Source organism: Callospermophilus lateralis, chromosome 17, assembly GCF_048772815.1.
Source record: "Callospermophilus lateralis isolate mCalLat2 chromosome 17, mCalLat2.hap1, whole genome shotgun sequence".
Lineage (NCBI taxonomy): Eukaryota > Metazoa > Chordata > Mammalia > Rodentia > Sciuridae > Callospermophilus > Callospermophilus lateralis.
In genome coordinates, this window is record NC_135321.1 from 14037356 (window position 1) to 14061247 (window position 23892).

Consider the following 23892-nt stretch of genomic DNA (forward strand, 5'->3'; position numbering starts at 1 on the left):
GAAGACATCAAAGAGGAAATTAAAAAATTCTTAGAGGTAAACGAAAACTCAGAAACAACATATCGAAATCTTTGGGACACTATGAAAGCAGTACTAAGAGGAAAATTCATTTCATGGAGTTCATTCCTTAAAAGAAGGAAAAGCCAACAAATAAATGACCTCATACTACACCTCAAAGCCTTAGAAAAAGAAGAACAAATCAGCAGCAAATACAGTAGAAGGCAAGAAATAATTAAAATTAGAGCAGAAATCAATGAAATCGAAACAAAAGAAACAATCGAAAAAATTGACAAAACTAAAAGTTGGTTCTTTGAAAAATTAAATAAGATTGATAGACCACTAGCCACACTAACAAAGAGAAGAAGAGAGAGAACCCAAATTACTAGCTTACGGGATGAAAAAGGCAACATCACAACAGACAATTCAGAAATACAGACGATAATTAGAAATTATTTTGAAACCCTATACTCTAATAAAATAGAAGATAGTGAAGGCATAGATAAATTCCTTGAGACATATGAACTACCCAGATTGAATCAGGAAGATATAAACAACCTAAACAGATCAATATCAAGGGAGGAAATAGAAGAAGCCATCAAAAGACTACCAACCAAGAAAAGTCCAGGACCGGATGGATATACAGCAGAGTTTTACAAAACATTTAAAGAGGAACTAATACCAATACTCCATAATCTATTTCAGGAGATAGAAAAAGAGGGAGAACTCCCAAATTCATTCTATGAGGCCAATATCACCCTGATTCCCAAACCAGAGAAGGACACCTCAAAGAAAGAAAACTACAGACCAATATCCCTAATGAATTTAGATGCAAAAATCCTCAATAAAATTCTGGCAAATCGTATACAAAAACATATCAAAAAGATTGTGCACCATGATCAAGTAGGATTCATCCCTGGGATGCAAGGCTGGTTCAATATACGGAAATCAATAAACGTTATTCACCACATCAATAGACTTAAAGATAAGAACCATATGATCATCTCGGTGGACGCAGAAAAAGCATTCGACAAAGTACAGCATCCCTTTATGTTCAAAACATTAGAAAAACTAGGGATAACAGGAACTTACCTCAAAATTATAAAAGCTATATATGCTAAGCCTCAGGCTAGCATCATTCTAAATGGAAAAAAACTGAAGGCATTCCCTCTAAAATCTGGAACAAGACAGGGATGCCCTCTCTCACCACTTCTATTCAATATAGTTCTCGAAACACTGGCCAGAGCAATTAGACAGACGAAAGAAATTAAAGGCATAAAAATAGGAAAAGAAGAACTTAAATTATCACTGTTTGCGGATGATATGATCCTATACCTAGAAGACACAAAAGGGTCTACAAAGAAACTACTAGAGCTAATAAATGAATTCAGCAAAGTGGCTGGATATAAAATCAACACGCATAAATCAAAGGCATTCCTGTATATCAGCGACAAATTTTCTGAACTGGAAATGAGGACATCTACCCCATTCACAATATCCTCAAAAAAAATAAAATACTTGGGAATCAACCTAACAAAAGAGGTGAAAGATTTATACAATGAAAACTACAGAACCCTAAAGAGAGAAATAGAAGAAGATCTCAGAAGATGGAAAAATATACCCTGTTCATGGATAGGCAGAACTAACATCATCAAAATGGCAATATTACCAAAAGTTCTCTATAGGTTCAATGCAATGCCAATCAAAATCCCAACGGCATTTCTTGTAGAAATAGATAAAGCAATCATGAAATTCATATGGAAAAATAAAAGACCCAGAATAGCAAAAGCAATTCTAAGCAGGAAGTGTGAATCAGGAGGTGTAGCGATACCAGATTTCAAACTGTACTACAAAGCAATAGTAACAAAAACAGCATGGTACTGGTACCAAAACAGGCGGGTGGACCAATGGTATAGAATAGAGGACACAGAAACCAATCCACAAAATTACAACTATCTTATATTTGATAAAGGGGCTAAAAGCATGCAATGGAGGAAGGATAGCATCTTCAACAAATGGTGCTGGGAAAACTGGAAATCCATATGCAATAAAATGAAACTGAATCCCCTCCTCTCGCCATGCACAAAAGTTAACTCAAAATGGATCAAGGACCTTGATATCAAATCAGAGACTATGCGTCTGATAGATGAAAAGGTTGGCTCCGATTTACATATTGTGGGGTCGGGCTCCAAATTCCTTAATAGGACACCCATAGCACAAGAGTTAAAAACAAGAATCAACAAATGGGACTTACTCAAACTAAAAAGTTTTTTCTCAGCAAGAGAAACAATAAGAGAGGTAAATAGGGAGCCTACATCATGGGAACAAATTTTTACTCCTCACACTTCAGATAGAGCCCTAATATCCAGAGTATACAAAGAACTCAAAAAATTAAACAATAAGAAAACAAATAACCCAATCAACAAATGGGCCAAAGACCTGAACAGACACTTCTCAGAGGAGGACATACAATCAATCAACAAGTACATGAAAAAATGCTCACCATCTCTAGCAGTCAGAGAAATGCAAATCAAAACCACCCTAAGATACCATCTCACTCCAGTAAGATTGGCAGCCATTATGAAGTCGAACAATAACAAGTGCTGGCGAGGATGTGGGGAAAAGGGTACTCTTATACATTGCTGGTGGGACTGCAAAATGGTGAGGCCAATATGGAAAGCAGTATGGAGATTCCTGGGAAAGCTGGGAATGGAACCACCATTTGACCCAGCTATTGCCCTTCTCGGACTATTCCCTGAAGACCTCAAAAGAGCGTACTACAGGGATACTGCCACATCGATGTTCATAGCAGCACAATTCACAATAGCTAGACTGTGAAACCAACCCCGATGTCCCTCAATAGATGAATGGATAAAAAAAATCTGGCATTTATACACAATGGAGTACTACGCAGCACTAAGAAATGACAAAATCATGGAATTTGCAGGGAAATGGATGGCACTAGAGCAGATTATGCTAAGTGAAGCTAGCCAATCTCTAAAAAACAAATGCCAAATGTCTTCTTTGATATAATGAGAGCAACCAAGAACAGAGCAGGGAGGAAGAGCAGGAGGAAAAGATTAACATTAAGCAGAGTCATGAAGTGGGAGGGAAAGGGAGAGAAAAGGGAAATTGCTTGGAAATGGAAGGAGACCCTCATTGTTATACAAAATTACATGTAAGAGTTTGTGAGGGGAATGGGAAAAAAATAAGAAGAGAAATGAATTACAGTAGATGGGGTAGAGAGAGAAGATGGGAGGGGAGGGGAGGGGGGATAGTAGAGGATAGGAAAGGTAGCAGAATACAACAGTTACTATTATGGTATTATGTAAAAATGTGGATGTGTAACCGATGTGATTCTGAAATCTTTGTAATGTTTTGAATAAAAAAAAAAATAAAATGAACTGGAACATTATTTTTTATAACTTATTTTATTTATTTATTCTTTTATGTGGTGCTGAGGATCAAACCCAGTGCCTCACACATGTAAGGCAAGTGCTCTACTGCTGAGCCACAATCCCAGCCCACATTATTTTTTTTCTAGGCATAATTTGTGATTTAGTTTTAAAGTTTACTAGCTATTTTAAAAACTGAATTTTCTTAGGGGAAAAGAAAACCACACTAGTCAGCTCCTCACACATGAGAAAAGCCCAGTATTTGGTCCATGGAACCATAACCCCATGGCAGCTCTCCAAACTGTAGGCATAATGCCAAGGGGAGAGCAGCCTATGAGGAATCAACTTTCTCTACTCAAGGCTACAACAGCATAGCAAGCGTCACAGATAGTATGGGAGATGGAATGATGGAAATAACAAAGGGCCAGGACCACTGACAGCATTGCCTGGTTGATAAAGCAGGACACTGCCTCAAGAAGCCTCCCTCATCAAGTGGAATCCCTCTCCCATTTCTACTTTCCCAGATGAGGTTTGCATTGAGGGCATAATGGCCTCATTTCTCTGAATGGGGCACTGGGCCAATTTCCAGGAGGTAGGAGAACAAATTAAAGGTGTAAAATACAGATGGAAAATGAGGAAATGGGGACACACTTGTGGATTTTATAGGTGGTTTTCTTTCTCTAATATTCCTGTGTACTATGAGCAGAATAGGTACAGCACACAAACAAAACTGCCTTAAGCAAATAGTAATTGGTGTTTGTTGGAATCCCTATTTCTCTGAATTTGGGGTCATGATCATGCTTGGTAAATCCACACACTCCATATAGCCAAGAGAATAGGCCATTTGTACATTAGCAGAAGCCTATTTCAGTTGCCAAATGGTCAGTAGCCTGATTTCCAGAAATTTCTTGAACATTTATTAAAAATTCAGGGAATCTAAGTGTTCTATTTTTAATATACATATGGCTACATCTGGAGATGCTATTCTGGGGATTATCAGTAATTGACAATCAGATTACATACTTGAACATACTATCAAGTTTCTAGAATGAAGATGGTAAAAGTCCTAATAATCTTTTAAAAATGTTAAATGGCCTTTAATGTATTACATTTTAACTTCAGATAAAACATTTATTATTTTCATGATTTAATACGTATTTTATTTTTATGAATATGAATCTTATTTGTTCTTCATAACCAAAATTCAGAAGATGAATTAACCATGCAGCATATAGCATATGCAAATTATTTTAAAGCACACTAATTTTATAGTAAAAATAAGGATTAAAAAGAGCTATTTGGGAAAGAGGACAGTGGAAAGCAATTCCAAATTGACTTATTAAATGATAGCCAGAGATTAGATGTTCTGCTTGTGAACATTCTTTGTTGCTTTGGTAGTATAGAGTCAGGAACCTTTTATCCAGCAGTATGAATTCTGTTCTTTGTAACCAAAGTGCACCGGGAGAATTATATTCAGCTTTGATAATTGGAATTCCACTTTGCCCGTGTACCTGAGCCCTTGTCTTGCTCCCTCCAGACCTAGGATCTATTTTTTTTTTTTTTTTTTTGTCTATTTCTGTCTCAGGATGTAGAGATTTGCCCAAGAATAGTTCAGCTGTATTCTTGGATTCAGGTATAGCCAGCTCTACTGTATGAACTTCCCTGAGGCCACCTGACAATTTCCAACTGGCAGCATTTTCTGGTAAACAGTTTCTTTCATTTTGTCTACCTCATTTTGCTTCATGCTAGTAATGGATCTAGAACCTCTGATGTTTCTCTTTTATTCCTGGATATATCCTGAGCTAATGAGTTAGTCTTGAATACTGGATGTACACTCTAGGTTTGTATGTGTGCTACCTGGCTGTTCAGTCTCTTTGCTTATTTGTTGTTCAGTAGATCCCTATAGGAATCCTATTAGAAGTCATAGTACTTTACCATATAGGGGTCAAGAGTCACAATCTGGGAAGATGTGGAAGTATCCATAGTATATTCTGACTATTTTAGAATAGGATCTGATTTTTTTAAGCTTGTGCTTATATTATTTCAGTTTCCCCCATAAAGTTTTATTCTGTAAAGTTCTCCCCACAGTACCTCCTTTGATATGAATAAATTAATATGTTGTAGATTAATAGATGTACAGTTTATAAGTTATAATCATAAAGAATTTTCTTAACCCAATCAGTAAATGGGCCAAGGACCTGAACAGACACTTCTTAGAAGATGATATACAGTCAATCAACAAATATATGAAAAAATGTTCATTATTGCTAGTAATCAGAGAAATGCAAATCAAAACTACTCTAAGATTTTATTTCACTCCAGTCAGAATGGCAGCTATTATGAATACAAATAATAATGAGTGTTGGCGAGGATGTGGGAAAAAAGGTACACTTACAACACTGTTGGTGGGACTGCAAATTGGTGCAGCCAATATGGAAGCAGTATGGAGATTTCTTGGAAAATTGGGAATGGAACCACCATTTGACCCAGCTATCCCTTTCCTTGGTCTATACCCAAAGGACTTAAAAACAGCATACTACAGGGACACAGCCACATCAATGTTTATAGCAGCACAGTTCACAATAGCTAAACTGTGGAACCAACCTAGATGCTCTTAAATAGATGAGTGGATTAAAAAAATGTGGTGAATATACACAATGGAATATTACCCAGCAATAAAAGAGAATAAAATCATGGCATTTGCAGGTAAATGGATGGAGTTAGATAATGCTAAGTGAAGTTAGCCAATCCCCAAAAAACAAATGCTGAATGTTTTCTCTGATATAAGGAGGCTGATTCATAGTTGGGTAGGGAGGAGGAGCATGGGAAGAATAGACAAACTCTATATAGGGCAGAGGGGTGGGAAGAGAAGGGAGGGAACATGGGGTTAGAAATGATAATGGAATGTGATGGACATTATTATCCAAAGTACATGTATGAAGACATGAATTGGTGTAAATATACTTTGTATACAACCAGAGAAATGAATAATTGTGCTCTATATGTGTAATAGGAATTGTAATGCATTCTGCTGTCATATATAAATAAAAAAATTAATTAGATTAAAAAAATTTATAATTATAAAAAAGAATTTTCTTGGCTTCTGAAAATATAAATTTACAAGATAATCTCTTTCATTTGTGTTGTGGTTGTTTTGAGGGCAATATAGGTTTACTTCTCTTTCTGTTTTACATTTAAAAAGCTTAAATTTGGAATATTACTTTTTAAAGTTATAACTCAGAAAGATGAGTTGTCCTCAAGAAAACAGAAAAATTCAAACAAAATCATTTTAGCCATTTTAAGGCCTGAACTTGTAAAATGTTTACTACTTGGTTCAGGGAAGCAGATTTCCTCCTAGTGTAGTTATTCTCTAGAGAAAATCATTCTTGTTAAATTGAAAAAGCACATTTTCATTAAATACACAACAGCACCAGGTAAAGGAAGTAGCCACTTGACAGAATAGGCATTTGATAAATTGGAGTGTGTTTAAAATGCGTTATTTGCACTGAGGCCTCAGATTCATTTTACTGTGTGGGTTTTTACAATTAATGTGACAGATGGCCTTAAATAGCCTTGGAATTCTAATCTTTTGTGTTGGGCTTCAGAAGCTTGGCAGTTGCTCTGGAAGGTTGAGTTGTCAACCTGTCCACCAGCTGTTTGCTCTTTGGTTCCAGAGTTGATGAAAAATGGCCATGGTTATAAGAGCAGTTCTCACCTCCTGAGGGGGAAGCATCTTTTAATTTCAGAACATACCTTAGATATGTGAGATTGCAATTTAGAGCCCTGTCTGGCAGTCTGCATTGCTTTAAAAGTATTAGCATCAGGAGTAGTTTCTATGTTGTTTCTACAGTATGTGGAAATACATATAGTTTACTTTTCCCATTTTTTAAAAGTGAAAAATCAAAGATTTATTCAAATTGAAAGAATGTGCAGTGATCACCTTTATATTCACCACTAAGAGTTAAGGGTTTAATGTTTTAACATCTGTGTGTCTGTTTTATCTTAATTATAGTTCTCCATTGGGGTTGATTTTGCACCATTGTCCTGGACATTTGGCAGTATAGGGCGGACATTTTAGGTTGTTACGACTTGGTGGTGGTGGGGTGCTACTGGCATTTAATGGGTTAAGGCTGGAGATACTGCTATACATCATTCAATGCACAGGACAACCTCTCACAGCAACAAAGAATTATGTAACCTCAAATGTAACTGGGCCTATGATTGAGAACTAAGGTTTTATGTGTGTGTATGTGTTTGTCTGAACCAAATGAAAGTGAGTTTCAGATATAATGATACTTCATTTCCAATTAACATGACAGGTCCATGTTATTTAAATAGGAAAAAAAACTCAGAATTTCCAGAGATGGGATAGGAAAGGAAGAAGCAAGGGGAAAATGGGCTAGAAAATCACATAATGGGAAGGGAACATTAATGTTGCAGTATATAAGGAAAAGGTGGAATCTTTGGAAAAACCTGATTGAGTTGTTGGTCACATCTGGGTCCTTGGCAGAGATGATCTGTATGGTTGTTCCAATTGCTACATCTTCAGGCACCTCCACAAAATAAAAGCCAGGTTCAAACACAGGGGGCTCATCCACATCCTCTACACTGATGTGCACTGTTGTTGTGTCTTGAAAGGGGCCCAGGTTTAGAAAACGCATCTCCAGGTGAGGATTGGCTCCCTCCACCTTCAAGGTATAGCTTTTCTTGCTTTCAAAACTCAGGGGCTAAAAAGTAATGACAGGAAAATTGGTTAGCCATTATCATATGTGTCCAAGGTCAAAAAGATGTTCAATATTGATGACTGTTACTGAGATTCCCAAATTCATTAAAGTGGTAGGAAAGAGGCAAAGGTAAAAACAAGGTAATTTTTCTTGTTCTGTAGTTTTTAGTTTTAACATCAGATTCAACCTTGGGTAAGAAAGGTAAATAAAATGCTGGAACTTCAGCATCAGTTAAGGAAGTCAGTGGGATGATAAAGTTATTTACTCAGCTATAACTTGTCTATTCTTCTATTGGCATGGTCTTTAGAGAGAGTCCTGGGAACCTCCTTAACCCTGGCCTTGTTAACCTGGGACTGTCCCAGTTTTAACATGGAAAATTTTGTTCCTGGGAACCCATTCTGTTCCAGACAAATCAGGAGAGTTGGTCACCTTATCTATAGATGTGCTTACTCATTTGAAAAGATGTGACAATTAAGAGCAATGGAGGCTTAGGCTTTTGCCTGCCTCCTTAAAAAAAAATTCTTTTCGAGTTCAAAGGCAATAGTAATTCTTTCTAAGAAACTATCTTAAGTACCTCACAAGGGTTCTTAGGGCACTGTGTCAGATTTATCTTTGTGTACTTAGTTCTTCATAGATGATCCCTTCTAAAAATTCATTTTGAAAGTCCTGCAACATCTCATTTTACAGACCTAGAAGGTGCAGAACCTTACACTAAGCTGACATGGTTATATAGTACCAGACCTGAAATGCTGGCCCAGGTGTGTGGATTCATTATCCAGAGTTCATCCAAAAGACTTTAATTTTGTCTAGTAAAATTCCATCACATAAAATATAATTAGTTGGTTGTTTTTTTGATTTATTGATAACGTCAGAATGTTTTATTTCAAAATAAATTCAGTACTTCAGGGCAGAAAGTAAACTTAAATGCTATTTCTGAAGAATGATTCATTTTTTTAAAGCTGACAAAAATGTTTAAAGCAACAGTATTATAAAACATCAATAATAAAAACATCATTGAAAATAAGTCATAAAATAATCACAGTGGATAGCAAAGCAGTTACTAAAGCTTAAAAGTCACATGACAGTATGCAAATGTTTTATTTTAGATATTCACTTATGCTCTTTTCATAAAATATGCTGAATGTCACCATACTTCTTTGTTAAGGTCTATAAACAAGTCTGGATGGCGCCTGGCAAAATGCCAGAGGGAATGGTTTGTGAAGTAACAAAAGCAAGCCATTAAGTGTGAAGATTCCTTATTGGTTGACTGCTGTATCGAGTTTATGCTAATTAGATAAGCTGTGTGAAATATATAAATACCACTCCTGTCCTACGATAAACGGCTTCCATTCCTGCTGTATCAATCTACACAAGTAGTTCGTCACCCCCCGGTTATTTTGCTGCAGCCGGACTGCGGCACTTCTTGTTAGAAAGAGGCACATACCCATTTGAAGCAACTGCTTTGCTTTTGAAAAATATCTGTAGGAGTTGCTTTAGCTAAATATGTTATTTTCAAGTTCTAGCAAAAAGTTTTTCTGTTCTGTTGCTCTTTTTTTTAGAAAAAATTCATTTTTTAGTTGTAGTTGGACACAATACCTTTATTTTATTTAATTTTACATGGTGCTGAGTATAGAATCCAGGGCCTCACATGCTAGGTGATTGCTCTATCACTGAGCCACAACCCTAACCCTATTCTGTTGCTCTTGCAACCACTTGTTCAGCATTTACTTAGGGCCAGACATTGTGTTCCGTATCTCATGGATATTCAACCATTTCCATTTAAACAAAGCATCTCATTTGTGCCAGCCCGCCTTCTTAGTTGTTAGACAAAAGGCAAAATTTTGTAAATAAAAATATGCCACTCATATTGTGATCTATTCAAAGGAGTAGCTTTACCTATGTATTTATACTTATTTTCTAATTGTACACATTTTTCTTTCCTGGTCAGTTATTTTCTCTTAAAACTTACCTTATGTATAGGTAACCCAAAGTGGACGCTTATTTATGTTAGGTTTCAACTAGGCAAATTTGTTTTCTCCTTAATTGTAAGTCATTTTTCTAATTTGGTGTGAATTTTGTATCTTTAAGTTAAGGTGTAATTTACATACATTAAAATTCATCTTTTTTTTTAGTGGAAAGTTTTGCAGGTTTTGACAAACTCAGTATTATGTCTACCACAATAATGAAGATACAGAACTTCATTTCCATGGCTCCCAGAATTCCCACTTTATGCTCTTGTATGGTCAGCTTCTTCCTGGATATCTAGTCCCTGCCAGTCACTGATCCATGTCCTGTCCTTATTGTGAGAATGTCAGACTACTTTTTAAAGATGGCAGAATAGAGAAGGTTGCTTTCCTGGTTGTGCTGTGGCATGAAACCAAGAAAGCACATAGGCAGCTTCTCAGCAAGGTGGGTGAAAAAAAAAAAAAAAAGGGTGGGGGGCGAGACTTCACTGAGATCTAATACTGGACATTCAAAGCAGATCGGGGGAGAGTTAAGATGGCTGCGAAAGGAGTGCAGCACTCCCGTGTACTGCGTCACTGAGCAGGAAAAAGACAAGGTAGAATGGATAAAAGCTAGCTTGTTAGGAATTTCCAGCAAAATTGGGGTGCCCCGAAACCTAGAGGAAGGATTTCCATTCCATAAGGTCCTGCTACTGGAGCTCAAACGCGAGAGATTTGTCCGCACGGAGGGTCACGCTGCGTATGCAGCAAATCGCCCTGCGGCCAGAGTCTGCGGCGCTCGCTGGGAAACGACGGTAAGATAACAATGCAAAGATACAGTGCTACGGATTCTGCAGGCTCCCGCCAGCTGTGCAAATACTGTACTCAGAGCTGAATTCTGGGCTTGAGACAGGGAAGGAAGCCATCCAATTCGGTTCTCCACATCGGTCAGACCACAGAGGAAGCCAGCGGCCACCATCTTGGAGAGCTGACGTCATCATCTCTGTTTTTTTTTTTTTTTTGACTGATCACAGCTCTTTCAGCTATAGATCAGCGGGGAAAACTTAAGGGCCCCTCCCAGCTCTCCTGTGAGCGCAATAGTCAGACCGAGGGCGGCACGGAGCCGGCGGGAGCCGCGGCTTCGGTGAGGGAGCCGGCGGCAGCGGCGGCTGCGGCGAGGGAGACGGCGGCGCAGCGGCTGCGGCGAGGGAGCCTGCGGGAGCTGGGGCTGCGGCGAGGGAGCCGGCGGCAGCCGGGGCAGCGGCACGGGAGCCGGCCGGAACCGGCGGGAGCCGCAGCAGCGGCGCGGGAGCCGGTGGGAGCCGCGGCGGTGCTGGCACAGGAGCCGGCGGGAACCGCGCGGCGCGGGACTCCCAGCTACCGCTCCCACCAGTGCTGACAACTGAGGTCTCTTGCACCGACTCGCCTTGGCATGGGACTCACGGCTACAGCTCCCACCGGTGCTGACAACTGAGGTCTCTTACATCAGATACGGGGGCGTGGCTACCAGAAGGTAAGCAAGTTTGCTGGGGGTGCTCAGCCCCAAGCTCTACAAACTAAGGGCCTGAGGGAGGCAAACAAGGAGAGTGTGCCCAGGCACTAATGAAACAGCTGCTCCACGCGTGTGCAAGGTAGGCAGAACTGTGACCACCGACAAAACAGGCCCAGTGGACTGCCAGACACATTGCTCAGGTTGGGGGAGGGGCAGAGCCGCCGGGCGCCTGCAAGTTACGCAGACCTGCGAATCACCAGCTGATCAGACCCAGCAACTGCGGAGCGGCAGAGCCACCCCCGGGCCTGCAAGGTAGGGGCACTTGCCACCCACCGGCAGGTCAGGCCCAACAAACTGCGGAGGGGCACAGCTGCCCCACGAGCCTGCTAGGTAGGCAGAACCCTGACTACCGACAGAACAGGCCTAGAGGCCGGCCAGACACATTGCCCTGCCCCAGTTGGGGGAGGGGCAGAGCCGCCGGGCGCCTGCAAGTTACATAGACCTGCGACTCACCAACAGATCAGGCCCAGCAACCGCGGAGCGGCAGAGCCACCCCCGGGCCTGCAAGGAAGGCGCACTTGCCACACACCAGCAGGTCAGGCCCAACAAACTGCGGAGGGGCACAGCTGCCCCACGAGCCTGCTAGGTAGGCAGTACCCTGACCACCAACAGAACAGGCTCAGAGGACGGCCAGACACATCGCCCCGCCCCGGTTGGGGGAGGGGCAGAGCCGCCAGGCGCCTGCAAGGTAGGCAAACCTGCGTCTCACCAGCATATCAGGCCCAGCAACCCGCGGAGCGGCAGAGCTACCCCCGGGCCTGCAAGGTAGGCGCACTTGACACCCATTGGCAGGTTAGGCCCAGCAACTCTCGGAGGGACACAGCTGCTCCACGCACGTGCAAGGTAGGCGGAACCGTGACCACTGACAAAACAGGCCCAGTGGCCCGCCAGATACATCGCCCCAGTTGGGGGAGGGGCAGAGCCGCCACCAGCGCCCTTTAGGTAGACAGACCTGCAACCAACAGACAGAACAGGCCTAGTGGCCAGCGGAGGGGCAAAGCCACTGCTCACACCTGCAAGGTAGGCGGACCTGTGACCACCGAAAGAACAGGCCCATCGAAAGTACAGGCACAGTGGCCTCCCGGCGTGGTAGGCACATTGCCTCAATTGGAGGAGGGGAAGAACCACCGCCAAAGCCTGCGAGGGAGACTTTGCAGCTATACAAGAGCAATATAAATATATAGGGGGAAAAATCAATAACACAACAGTTTCACCAAGCAGAAAGAAACGCGATCAATATGAAAAGACAAGGAAAGAAAGGACCACAAGCAATGCAGGTCAACTCAACTTTAGAAGAGGTAATTTCTGCAGCAGATGGAATGTCAGATAAAGAATTCAGGATATACATGCTTCAGATGATCTGGAGTCTCAAGGAAGACATTAGACAGCAAAATCAGTCAATGAAAGACCACTTCGACCACTTTGACAATCAATTACATAAACAAATCCAAGAAGCAAAAGATCAATTATACAGGGAGATAGAGGTTATAAAAAACAAACAAACAGAAATCCTGGAAATGCAGGAAACAATGAACCAACTTAAAAACTCAATTGAGAATACTACCAGCAGAGTAGAACACTTAGAAGATAGAACATCAGACAATGAAGACAAAGTATTTCAACTGGAGAAGAACATAGACAGCTCAGCAAAGCTGTTAAGAAACCATGAGCAGAACATTCAAGAAATATGGGATAACATAAAGAGACCAAACTTAAGAGTCATTGGGATACAGGAAGGTACTGAGGTCCATACCAAAGGAATGAGCAATCTATTCAACGAAATAATACGAGAAAACTTCCCAGACTTGAAGAATGAGACAGAATCCCAAATCCTAGAAGCCTACAGGACGCCGAATGTGCAAAATCATAAGAGATCCACACCTAGACACATTATAATGAAGATGCCCAACATACAGAATAAGGAGAGAATTTTAAAAGCTACAAGAGAAAGGAAGCAGATTACATTTAGGGGTAAACCAATCAGGATAACAGCTGATCTTTCAACACAGACTCTCAAAGCTAGAAGATCCTGGAATAACATATTTCAAACACTGAAAGAAAAGGGGTTCCAACCAAGAATTGTGTATCCCGCGAAATTAAGCTTCAGGATGCAAGATGAAATTAAAACCTTCCATGATAAACAAAAGTTAAAAGAATTTGCAGCTAGAAAACCATCTCTTCAAAACATCCTTGGAAAAATATTACAGGAAGAGGAAATGGAAAATATCAATGAAAACCAACAGCGGGAGGTAGTACAGTAAAGGGGGGGGGGAATAATCAAAGAGGAAAACAAACCATGTTTAGTAACATAAATAAACAAATATGGCTGGAAGAACAACCCATATCTCAATAATAACCCTAAATGTTAATGGCTTAAACTCACCAATTAAGAGACACAGGCTAGTAGAATGGATCACAAAACAAGACCCAACAATATGCTGCCTTCAGGAGACGCATTTGATAGGAAAAGACATACATAGACTGAAAGTGAAAGGTTGGGAAAAATCATATCACTCATATGGACTTCGGAAACAAGCAGGAGTGTCCATACTCATATCAAATAAAATAGATTTCAAGCCAAAGTTAATCAAAAGGGATGAAGAGGGACACTACATACTTCTTAAGGGAACCATACACCAACAAGACATAACAATCATAAATATATATGCCCCAAACAATGGTGCAGCTATGTTCATCAAACAAACTCTTCTCAAGTTCAAGAGTCTAATAGACCACCATACAATAATCATGGGAGACTTCAACACACCTCTCTCACCACTGGACAGATCTTCCAAACAAAAGTTGAATAAGGAAACTGTAGAGCTCAATAACACAATTAATAACCTAGACTTAATTGACATATACAGAATATACCACCCAACATCAAGCAGTTACACTTTTTTCTCAGCAGCACATGGATCCTTCTCAAAAATAGATCATATATTATGTCACAGGGCAACTCTTAGACAATATAAAGGAGTAGAGATAATACCATGCATCTTATCTGACCATAATGGAATGAAATTGAAAATTAACGATAAAAGAAGTAAGGAAAAATCATGCATCACTTGGAGAATGAACAATAGGTTACTGAATGATCAATGGGTTATAGAAGACATCAAGGAGGAAATTAAAAAATTCTTAGAGATAAATGAAAACACAGACACAACATATCGGAATCTATGGGACACATTGAAAGCAGTTCTAAGGGGAAAATTTATTGCTTGGAGTTCATTCCTTAGAAAAAGAAAAAACCAACAAATAAATGATCTAATACTTCAACTCAAAATCCTAGAAAAAGAAGAGCAAAACAACAGCAAAAGAAGTAGAAGACAAGAAATAATTAAAATCAGAGCTGAAATTAATGAAATCGAAACGAAAGAAACAATTGAAAAAATTGACAAAACTAAAAGTTGGTTCTTTGAAAAAATAAATAAAATCGACAGACCCTTAGCCACGCTAACGAAGAGAAGAAGAGAGAGAACTCAAATTACCAGCATACGGGATGAAAAAGGCAATATCACAACAGACACTTCAGAAATACAGAAGATTATCAGAAACTATTTTGAATCCTTATACTCCAATAAAATAGAAGATAGTGAAGGCATCGATAAATTTCTTACGTCATATGATTTGCCCAGATTGAGTCAGGAGGATATTGACAACCTAAACAGACCAATATCAATTGAGGAAATAGAAGATACCATCAAAAGACTACCAACTAAGAAAAGCCCAGGACCGGATGGGTATACAGCAGAGTTTTACAAAACCTTTAAAGAGGAACTAATACCAATACTTTTCAAGCTATTTCAGGAAATAGAAAAAGAGGGAGAACTACCAAATTCATTCTATGAGGCCAACATCACCCTGATTCCTAAACCAAACAAAGACACTTCAAAGAAAGAAAACTACAGACCAATATCTCTAATGAACCTAGATGCAAAAATCCTCAATAAACTTCTGGCGAACCGGATACAAAAACATATCAAAAAAATTGTGCACCATGATCAGGTAGGATTTATCCCTGGGATGCAAGGCTGGTTCAATATACGGAAATCAACAAATGTTATTCACCACATCAATAGGCTTAAAAATAAGAACCATATGATCATCTCGATAGATGCGGAAAAAGCATTCGACAAAGTACAGCATCCCTTTATGTTCAAAACTCTAGAAAAAATAGGGATAACAGGAACATACCTCAATATTGTAAAAGCAATCTATGCCAAGCCTCAGGCTAGCATCATTCTGAATGGAGAAAAACTGAAGGCATTCCCTCTAAAATCTGGAACAAGACAGGGATGCCCTCTCTCACCACTTCTGTTCAACATAGTTCTCGAATCACTGGCCAGAGCAATTAGACAGACGAAAGAAATTAAAGGCATAAAAATAGGAAAAGAAGAACTCAAATTATCACTATTTGCAGATGACATGATTCTATACCTAGCAGACCCAAAAGGGTCTACAAAGAAACTATTAGAGCTAATAAATGAATTCAGCAAAGTGGCAGGCTATAAAATCAACACGCATAAATCAAAGGCATTCCTGTATATCAGCGACAAATCCTCTGAAATGGAAATGAGGACAACCACCCCATTCACAATATCCTCAAAAAAATAAAATACTTGGGAATCAACCTAACAAAAGAGGTGAAAGACTTATACAATGAAAACTACAGAACCCTAAAGAGAGAAATAGAAGAAGATCTTAGAAGATGGAAAAATATACCCTGTTCATGGATAGGTAGAAGTAACATCATCAAAATGGCGATATTACCAAAAGTTCTCTATAGGTTTAATGCAATGCCAATCAAAATCCCAACGGCATTTCTTGTAGAAATAGAGAAAGCAATCATGAAATTCATATGGAAAAATAAAAGACCCAGAATAGCAAAAACAATGCTAAGCAGGAAGTGTGAATCAGGCGGTATAGCTATACCAGACTTCAAACTATACTACAGAGCAATAGTAACAAAAACAGCATGGTACTGGTACCAAAACAGGCGGGTGGACCAATGGTACAGAATAGAGGACACAGAAACCAATCCACAAAACTACAACTATCTTATATTCGATAAAGGGGCTAAAAGCATGCAATGGAAGAAGGATAGCATCTTCAACAAATGGTGTTGGGAAAACTGGAAATCCATTTGCAACAAAATGAAACTGAATCCCTTTCTCTCGCCATGCACAAAAGTTAACTCAAAGTGGATCAAGGAACTTGATATCAAATCAGAGACATGGCGTCTGATAGAAGAAAAAGTTGGCTCCGATCTACATATTGTGGGGTCGGGCTCCAAATTCCTCAATAGGACACCCATAGCACAACAGTTAATAACTAGAATCAACAAATGGGACTTACTCAAACTAAAAAGTTTTTTCTCAGCAAAAGAAACAATAAGAGAGGTAAATAGGGAGCCTACGTCCTGGGAACAAATCTTTACTCCTCACACTTCAGACAGAGCCCTAATATCCAGAATATACAAAGAACTAAAAAAATTAGACAATGAGATAACGAATAACCCAATCAACAAATGGGCCAAGGACCTGAACAGAAATTTCTCAGAGGAGGACATACAATCAATCAACAAGTATATGAAAAAATGCTCACCATCTCTAGCAGTCAGAGAAATGCAAATCAAAACCACCCTAAGATACCATCTCACTCCAGTAAGATTGGCAGCCATTAGGAAGTCAAACAGCAACAAGTGCTGGCGAGGATGTGGGGAAAAGGGTACTCTTGTACATTGCTGGTGGGACTGCAAAATGGTGAGGCCAATTTGGAAAGCAGTATGGAAATTTCTTGGAAAGCTCGGAATGGAACCACCATTTGATCCAGCTATTCCCCTACTCGGTCTATTCCCTAAAGACCTAAAAAGAGCACACTATAGGGACACTGCTACATCCATGTTCATAGCAGCACAATTCACAATAGCAAGACTGTGGAACCAACCTAGATGCCCTTCAATAGACGAATGGATAAAAAAAATGTGGCATTTATACACAATGGAGTATTACTCTGCATTAAGAAATGACAAAATCATAGAATTTGGAGGGAAATGGATGGCATTAGAGCAGATTATGCTAAGTGAAGCCAGCCAATCCCTTAAAAACAAATGCCAAATGTCTTCTTTGATATAAGGAGAGTAGCTAAGAACAGAGTAGGGACAAAGAGCATGAGAAGAAGATTAACATTAAACAGGGATGAGAGGTGGGAGGGAAAGGGAGAGAGAAGGGAAATTGCATGTAAATGGAAGGAGACCCTCAGGGGTATACAAAATTACATACAAGAGGAAGTGAGGGGAAAGGAGGAAAAATATAAGGGGGAGAAATGAATTACAGTAGAGGGGGTAGAGAGAGAAGAGGGGAGGGGAGGGGGGAGGGGGGATAGTAGAGGATAGGAAAGGCAGCAGAATACAACAGACACCAGAATGGCAATATGTAAATCAATTGTTGTGCAAATGATGTGATTCTGCAATCTGTATATGGGGTAAAAATGGGAGCGCATATCCCACTTGAATCAAAGTGTGAAATATGATATATCAAGAACTATGTAATGTTTTAAACAACCTACAATAAAAATTAATTAAAAAAAAAAAAAACAAAGCAGATCGGGGACTCAGGGGGTTGTATATAATAAGGAAGACATTTCCAGCACTACCTCCATTGCTGCCACTGGAGGCACCAGCCATAGCAGTGTCTCTGCGAGCAAAGTGGAGGGATAAGGGAATTAAAGGAACCTGTATTTTTAGGAGGCCTGAGGTGTGTCTTGGGTATGGAGAGTTCAGAGATCAAAGACACTGCCCGACTGCACTGAAAGGCATGCTGCACAATATCCTAGTGCGGGAAAGAAGCCACATCACTCTTGGCTGCCTGTGGAGGAAAGAGGAAGGAACCATTTTGCAGCTGAGGTGAAGTGGCTGGTGGCTAGCGGGGAACTGATTCCTGGTAAACCTGAGTTTTGCCCAAAAAACAGGCCTGGCAACCCCACACTGCATATGTAGAGTGTGCTTAACTGACCAGGAGAAAATCAAATGTGGAGAGGGGTTTACACAGGGGAATACTGGTCATGGTAACCCACCCACCTTTCCCCCCTTCCCCTCCAATCTAGCTGCTTGCAGAATTGACTTGTAGAGATGCACCTGACTGGTAATTGGAAAGGGCAGGGGTGGGAAAGATTGAGTTTGGAGACTGAATCTAAGAGACAATGAAATGAGGGGACTAAGAACTGGCTCCTCCACTGCATGAGTGGAACTCAGGGGAGATCCCAGGGGTCTAGTCTTCCAGTGTGGACCAGCAGTTGCTGGGTCCTGGAGGTGTGCTGATTTAAAATCTCCAGACCAATTGCCATTCAGTGAAAACCTGGAGACCACCTGTGTCTACACCCCACTTCCATGAGGTCTGCCTACAGGATTTCCTCTTATTTCAGCAACCCCACCCTAAGGGTGGAGCAGGCATCACAATCCAGGCCACCCCATCTAGCTCTGTTGAGAAGGGAAGCTGAGAATCTTTTTGAACTCCAACAGAAAAATTCTTTAACTTTTCATCAAGTTTTTAAATTTTTTTCCTCTTTTTTCTTTGTGACCTGGATGGTTCAAAAACACTTATACATATTCATATTTATTTTTTCCTCATTTTTAGCATTTTTGAAGTCAGTTATTTTTTCATGGATTAGTATTTTGAGGACTAGGATGTTTGATTTGTATATTTCAGATTTGTTTTGTATTCTTTTAATTTTTTAAAATTTTACTTTATATATCTTTTTATTTCACTTGTTTCCTTTGATTCTCTTTCTCTCTTGTTTTCTGCTAATAGCCAACTTCTATTGTTCTCTTTCACTCTTCCTATAATTTTCTATTTTCTGTTTTCTTTTCTCCCTCATGATTATCACATCCCACATCACTTCTGTTCTTTCCCTGTCCACCATTCAAAATTTGTAAACCCTTTTGCGAACTCACTTTTTTTTTTTTCTTTACTGTGGGCAATAAGTGATCATATCACTTTTGTTTATTGTGACAGTTAACATTGTAGATGCACAGAAGGAACTATTTAGACTAATGCTGAGTATGGTTTGCATTGGTTTGTATTATTTGTCTCCTGCCAAATGGTGAGGTACTGGACATCTTCAGGGATACTGCAAGTCCACAGGGTAGAAACTCTACTGCCTCAGATTCATACTGTTAGATGGGTAGACACATATATGAGTAGACAACATGAAAAAGCAAGGGAACAAATCACCCAAAACAAACTAAGATACTTCAGTAAAGGAATTCATTGACACCACAGTGGAAGAAATATCAGAAAAGGAGTTTAGAATATATATACTTAAACTGATATGGGAAGTAAAGAATGATGTTAGGAGTGTAATTAGAGAGAATATACAGGTAGTGAAAGATCACTTCAATGAAGAGAGAGATTCTGAAAAAAAAAAAAAAAACAGAAACCCTCAAAATGAATCAGTAAACCAAATTAAAAATTCAATGTAAGGCATCATGAACAGATTAGGCCTTTTACAAAACAGAGTTTTAGGCAATGAAGACAAAAGGTATAATTTTTCTTTTTCTTTTCTTTTAGGTACCAGGGATTAAACTTGTATACTCAATTACTGAGTCACATCCCCAGTCCTATTCTGTATTTTACTTTGAGACAGGGTCTCACTGAGTTGCTTAGTATCTTGCTTTTGCTGAGGCTGACTTTCAACTCTTTATCCTCCTGCCTCAGCTTTCCAAGTTGCTGGAATTACAAAATGTATAATCTTTAAAGTAGACTATGGATAAAAGATGTTAAGAGACCATGAACAAAACTTCCAAGAAATATGGATAACCTGAGAAGATTAAATATAAGATTGATTGGGATAGATGAAGGCTCAGAGACATAAACCAAAGAAATGCATAGTCTTTTCAATGAAATAATATCAGAAAATTTCTCAAGCCTAAAGAATGAAATGGAAAATAAAATAAAGGAGGCTTATAGAAACTCAAATGTACAAAATTATAACAGACCCACACCAAGGCACATGATTATGAAAATGACTAACATACAGAATGAGGATAGAATTTTAAAGGCTGCCAGGGCAAAATGATGGGTCATATGTAGAGGGAAACCAATCTGGATCTCAGCTGATTTCTCAACCAGGCTCTCAAAGCTAGGAGGTATTGGAATAATATATATCAAGCTTTGAAAAAAATGATGCCAGCCAAGAATAGTATCTCCAGCAAAATTAAGCTTCAGAGTTGATGATGAAATAGAAACCTTCCATGATAAACAAAAATTTATAAGAATTCATATCTAGAAAGTCTGAACTATAAAACATACTCAATAAGATATTTCTTGAAGAAGAAATGAAAAATAAATGGAAAACCAGCAAAGGGAGGAAATTTGTTAGAGTAATAGTCAATCTAAGGAGAAACATTCAAATTAAAGAGCAGAAATAAATGAAAATGACAGAGAATAAATTCCATTTGTCAATAATAACACTGACTATAAATGGCCTAAAGTCATCAATCAAAAGATATAGACTGGCAGATTGAATTAAAAAACAATACCCAACAATATGCTATCTCTAAGAGAATCACTGAAGGCAAAGACATCCATAGATTGAAGGTAAAAGGATGGGGAAAAAACATTCACATGGGTCTTACAAACAAACAGGTTTCTATCCTCATTTCAGATAAAGTAGACTCAAGCCAAAGTTAATCATAAGGGATGAAGTTGGACATTTCTTACTGCTTAAGGGAATTATAAATCAATAAGACCTAACAATCATAAATATTTATGCCCCAAACTATGGAGCATCTACATACATCATACAAACTCTTCTCAATTTCAAGAATCAAATAGACCACAACACAATAATACTTGGTGGCTTAACATGTGTCTCTCCTCACAGGATAGATTCTCCAAACAAAAACTAAATGAAGAAGCTATAGAACTAAAAACTACAATTAATAATTTACACTTAATAGATATGTAGAATATTTATTCCATCAATGACTGAATACACTTTTTTCTCAGCAGCACATGATCCTTCTATAAAATATACTATATCTTAGTCCACATAGTAACTCTTAGCAAATACAAAAAGAAATAATATACCTTACATCTATTAGATCATAATGAAATGAAATTAGAAATCAATTATAAAGTAAAAAATAGAAGCTACTCTAATACCTGGAGATTAAATAATATGCTATTAAATTGCCCAAGGGTAGCAGCAGAAATCAGGGATGAAATAAAGAAAGTACTTAGAGGTAAATGAGAATAACGACACAACATCAAAGTCTCTAGGACATGATGAAGGCATTCCAAGAGGAAAGTTCATTGTATTGAGCTTATTCACTAAAAGACTAGAGAGTTACCAAATAAATAACCCAACATTACAACCAAAAGTCTTAGAAAAAGAAGAGCAAATCAACATCAAAAGCAGTAGAAGACAGGAAATAATTAAAAGAGAGCTGATATCAATGAAATTGAAACAAAAAATTTAAAAAATCAACAAAACAAAAGTTGGTTCTTTGAAAAAATAAAATCGATAAGCCTTTAGCAAAGCTAGTAAAGAGAGAAGATGCAAATTACTAGTATTCATGATTAACAAAGAAATATCACCTTGGACATACCAAAATATAGACAATAATCAGAAAATTTATACTCTAATAAAATAGAAATCTTGAAGATATCAGCAGATTTCCAGGGACATAGGACCTACCCAAATTGAATCAAAAGGACATAGAAAATTTAAACAGATAAATTTCCAGCAATGGAATTGAAGACACCATCAAAAGCCTACCAAGAAAGAAAACCCCAGGACCAGTCAGATTCTCAGCTGAGTTCTATCAGACCTTCAAAGAAGAACTAACACCAGTCCTCCTCAAACTATTACATGAAATAGAAAAGGAGGGGACCCTTTTAGACTCAATTCTATGAAGCTAGTATCACCCTGATACCAAACCATACAAAGACATATCAAGGAAAGAAAACTTCAGACCAATATCCCTGATGAACATAGATACAAAAATTCATATGAAGTACTGGCAAGTAACATACAAAAACATGTTAAAAAGACAGTGCACCATCATCAAGTGGGGTTTATCCCAGGGATGCAAAGTTGGTTCAACATATGGAAATCAATAAATATAATTTATCACATCAATAGACTTTACAGACAAGAATCACATGATTATCTCAATAGATGCAGAAAAAGCATTTGTCAAAATAGCATCCATTCATGTTCAAAACAGTAGGAAAACTGGGGCCAGTAAGACCATACCTCAACATTGTAAAGGTTGTGTATGTTAAACCCAACACCAGCATCACACCAAATGTAGAAAAATTGAAAGCATTCCCTCTAAAAACTGGAAGAAGGCAGGATGTCCTCTTTCACCACGTCTATTCAACATTGTCCTGGAAACTCTAGCCAGAGCAATTAGATGAAAGAAATTAAAGGATATGAATAGAAATAGAAGAGCTCAACTACTCCTATTTGCCAATGACATGATTCTAGATTTAGAAGACCGACTGGAAAATTTCTAGAACTCATGAATTCAGCAAAATAGCAGGATATAAAATTATCACCTATAAATCCTTTGCATTCCTATATACCATTGATAATCAAATGAAAAAGAAATTAGGAAGACTATACCATTAATGATAGCCTCAAAAAAAGAAAAACATTTGGGAATCAACCTAACCAAAGAGGTGAAAGACTTCTACAATGAAAACTACAGAACATTAAAGAAATAAATTGAAGAAGATCTTAGAAGATGGAAAGATCTCCCATGTTCTTGAATAGGGAGAATAAGTATTGTCAAAATGTCCAAACTACCAAAAGGACTGTAAGTACAATTCCTATTAAAATTCCAATGACATTCTTCATAGAGTTAGAAAAAGCAGTCATGAAATTCATTTTGAAAAATAAGAGGCCCAAAATAGCCAAAGCAATTCTCAGTGAGAAAATGATGCAGAAGCATCACAATACCAGACCTTAAATTATACTACAGAGCTATAGTAACAAAACAAGCATGGTTTTGGTGCCAACAGACATGAAGATCAATGGTACAGAATAGAAGACACAGAGACAAACCCATATGAATACAGTTATCTCATATCAGACAAAGCCACCATAAACATACATTGGAGAAAAGATAGTCTGTTTAATAATAGTTCTGGGAAAAATGGAAATCAATTTGTATTAGAATGAATTTGAACCCTTACCTCTCACCCTGCACACACACAAAAAAGTGGATCAAAGACCTAGGCATTAGACCAGAAACCCTGTGCCCACTA

The 23892-nt window shown here is 38.6% G+C and overlaps 1 protein-coding gene across 1 annotated transcript in view; it reads right to left on the reverse strand.

Moving 5' to 3' along the window:
• Positions 1-23892, reverse strand: part of Cdh20 (cadherin 20) — a 213388-nt gene that overhangs the window by 22025 nt on the left and 167471 nt on the right. The window contains exon 7 of the mRNA XM_076836731.2: positions 7866-8119. Coding sequence (XP_076692846.2) covers positions 7866-8119 — 254 coding nt within the window. The remainder of the gene's footprint in view (positions 1-7865; positions 8120-23892) is intronic.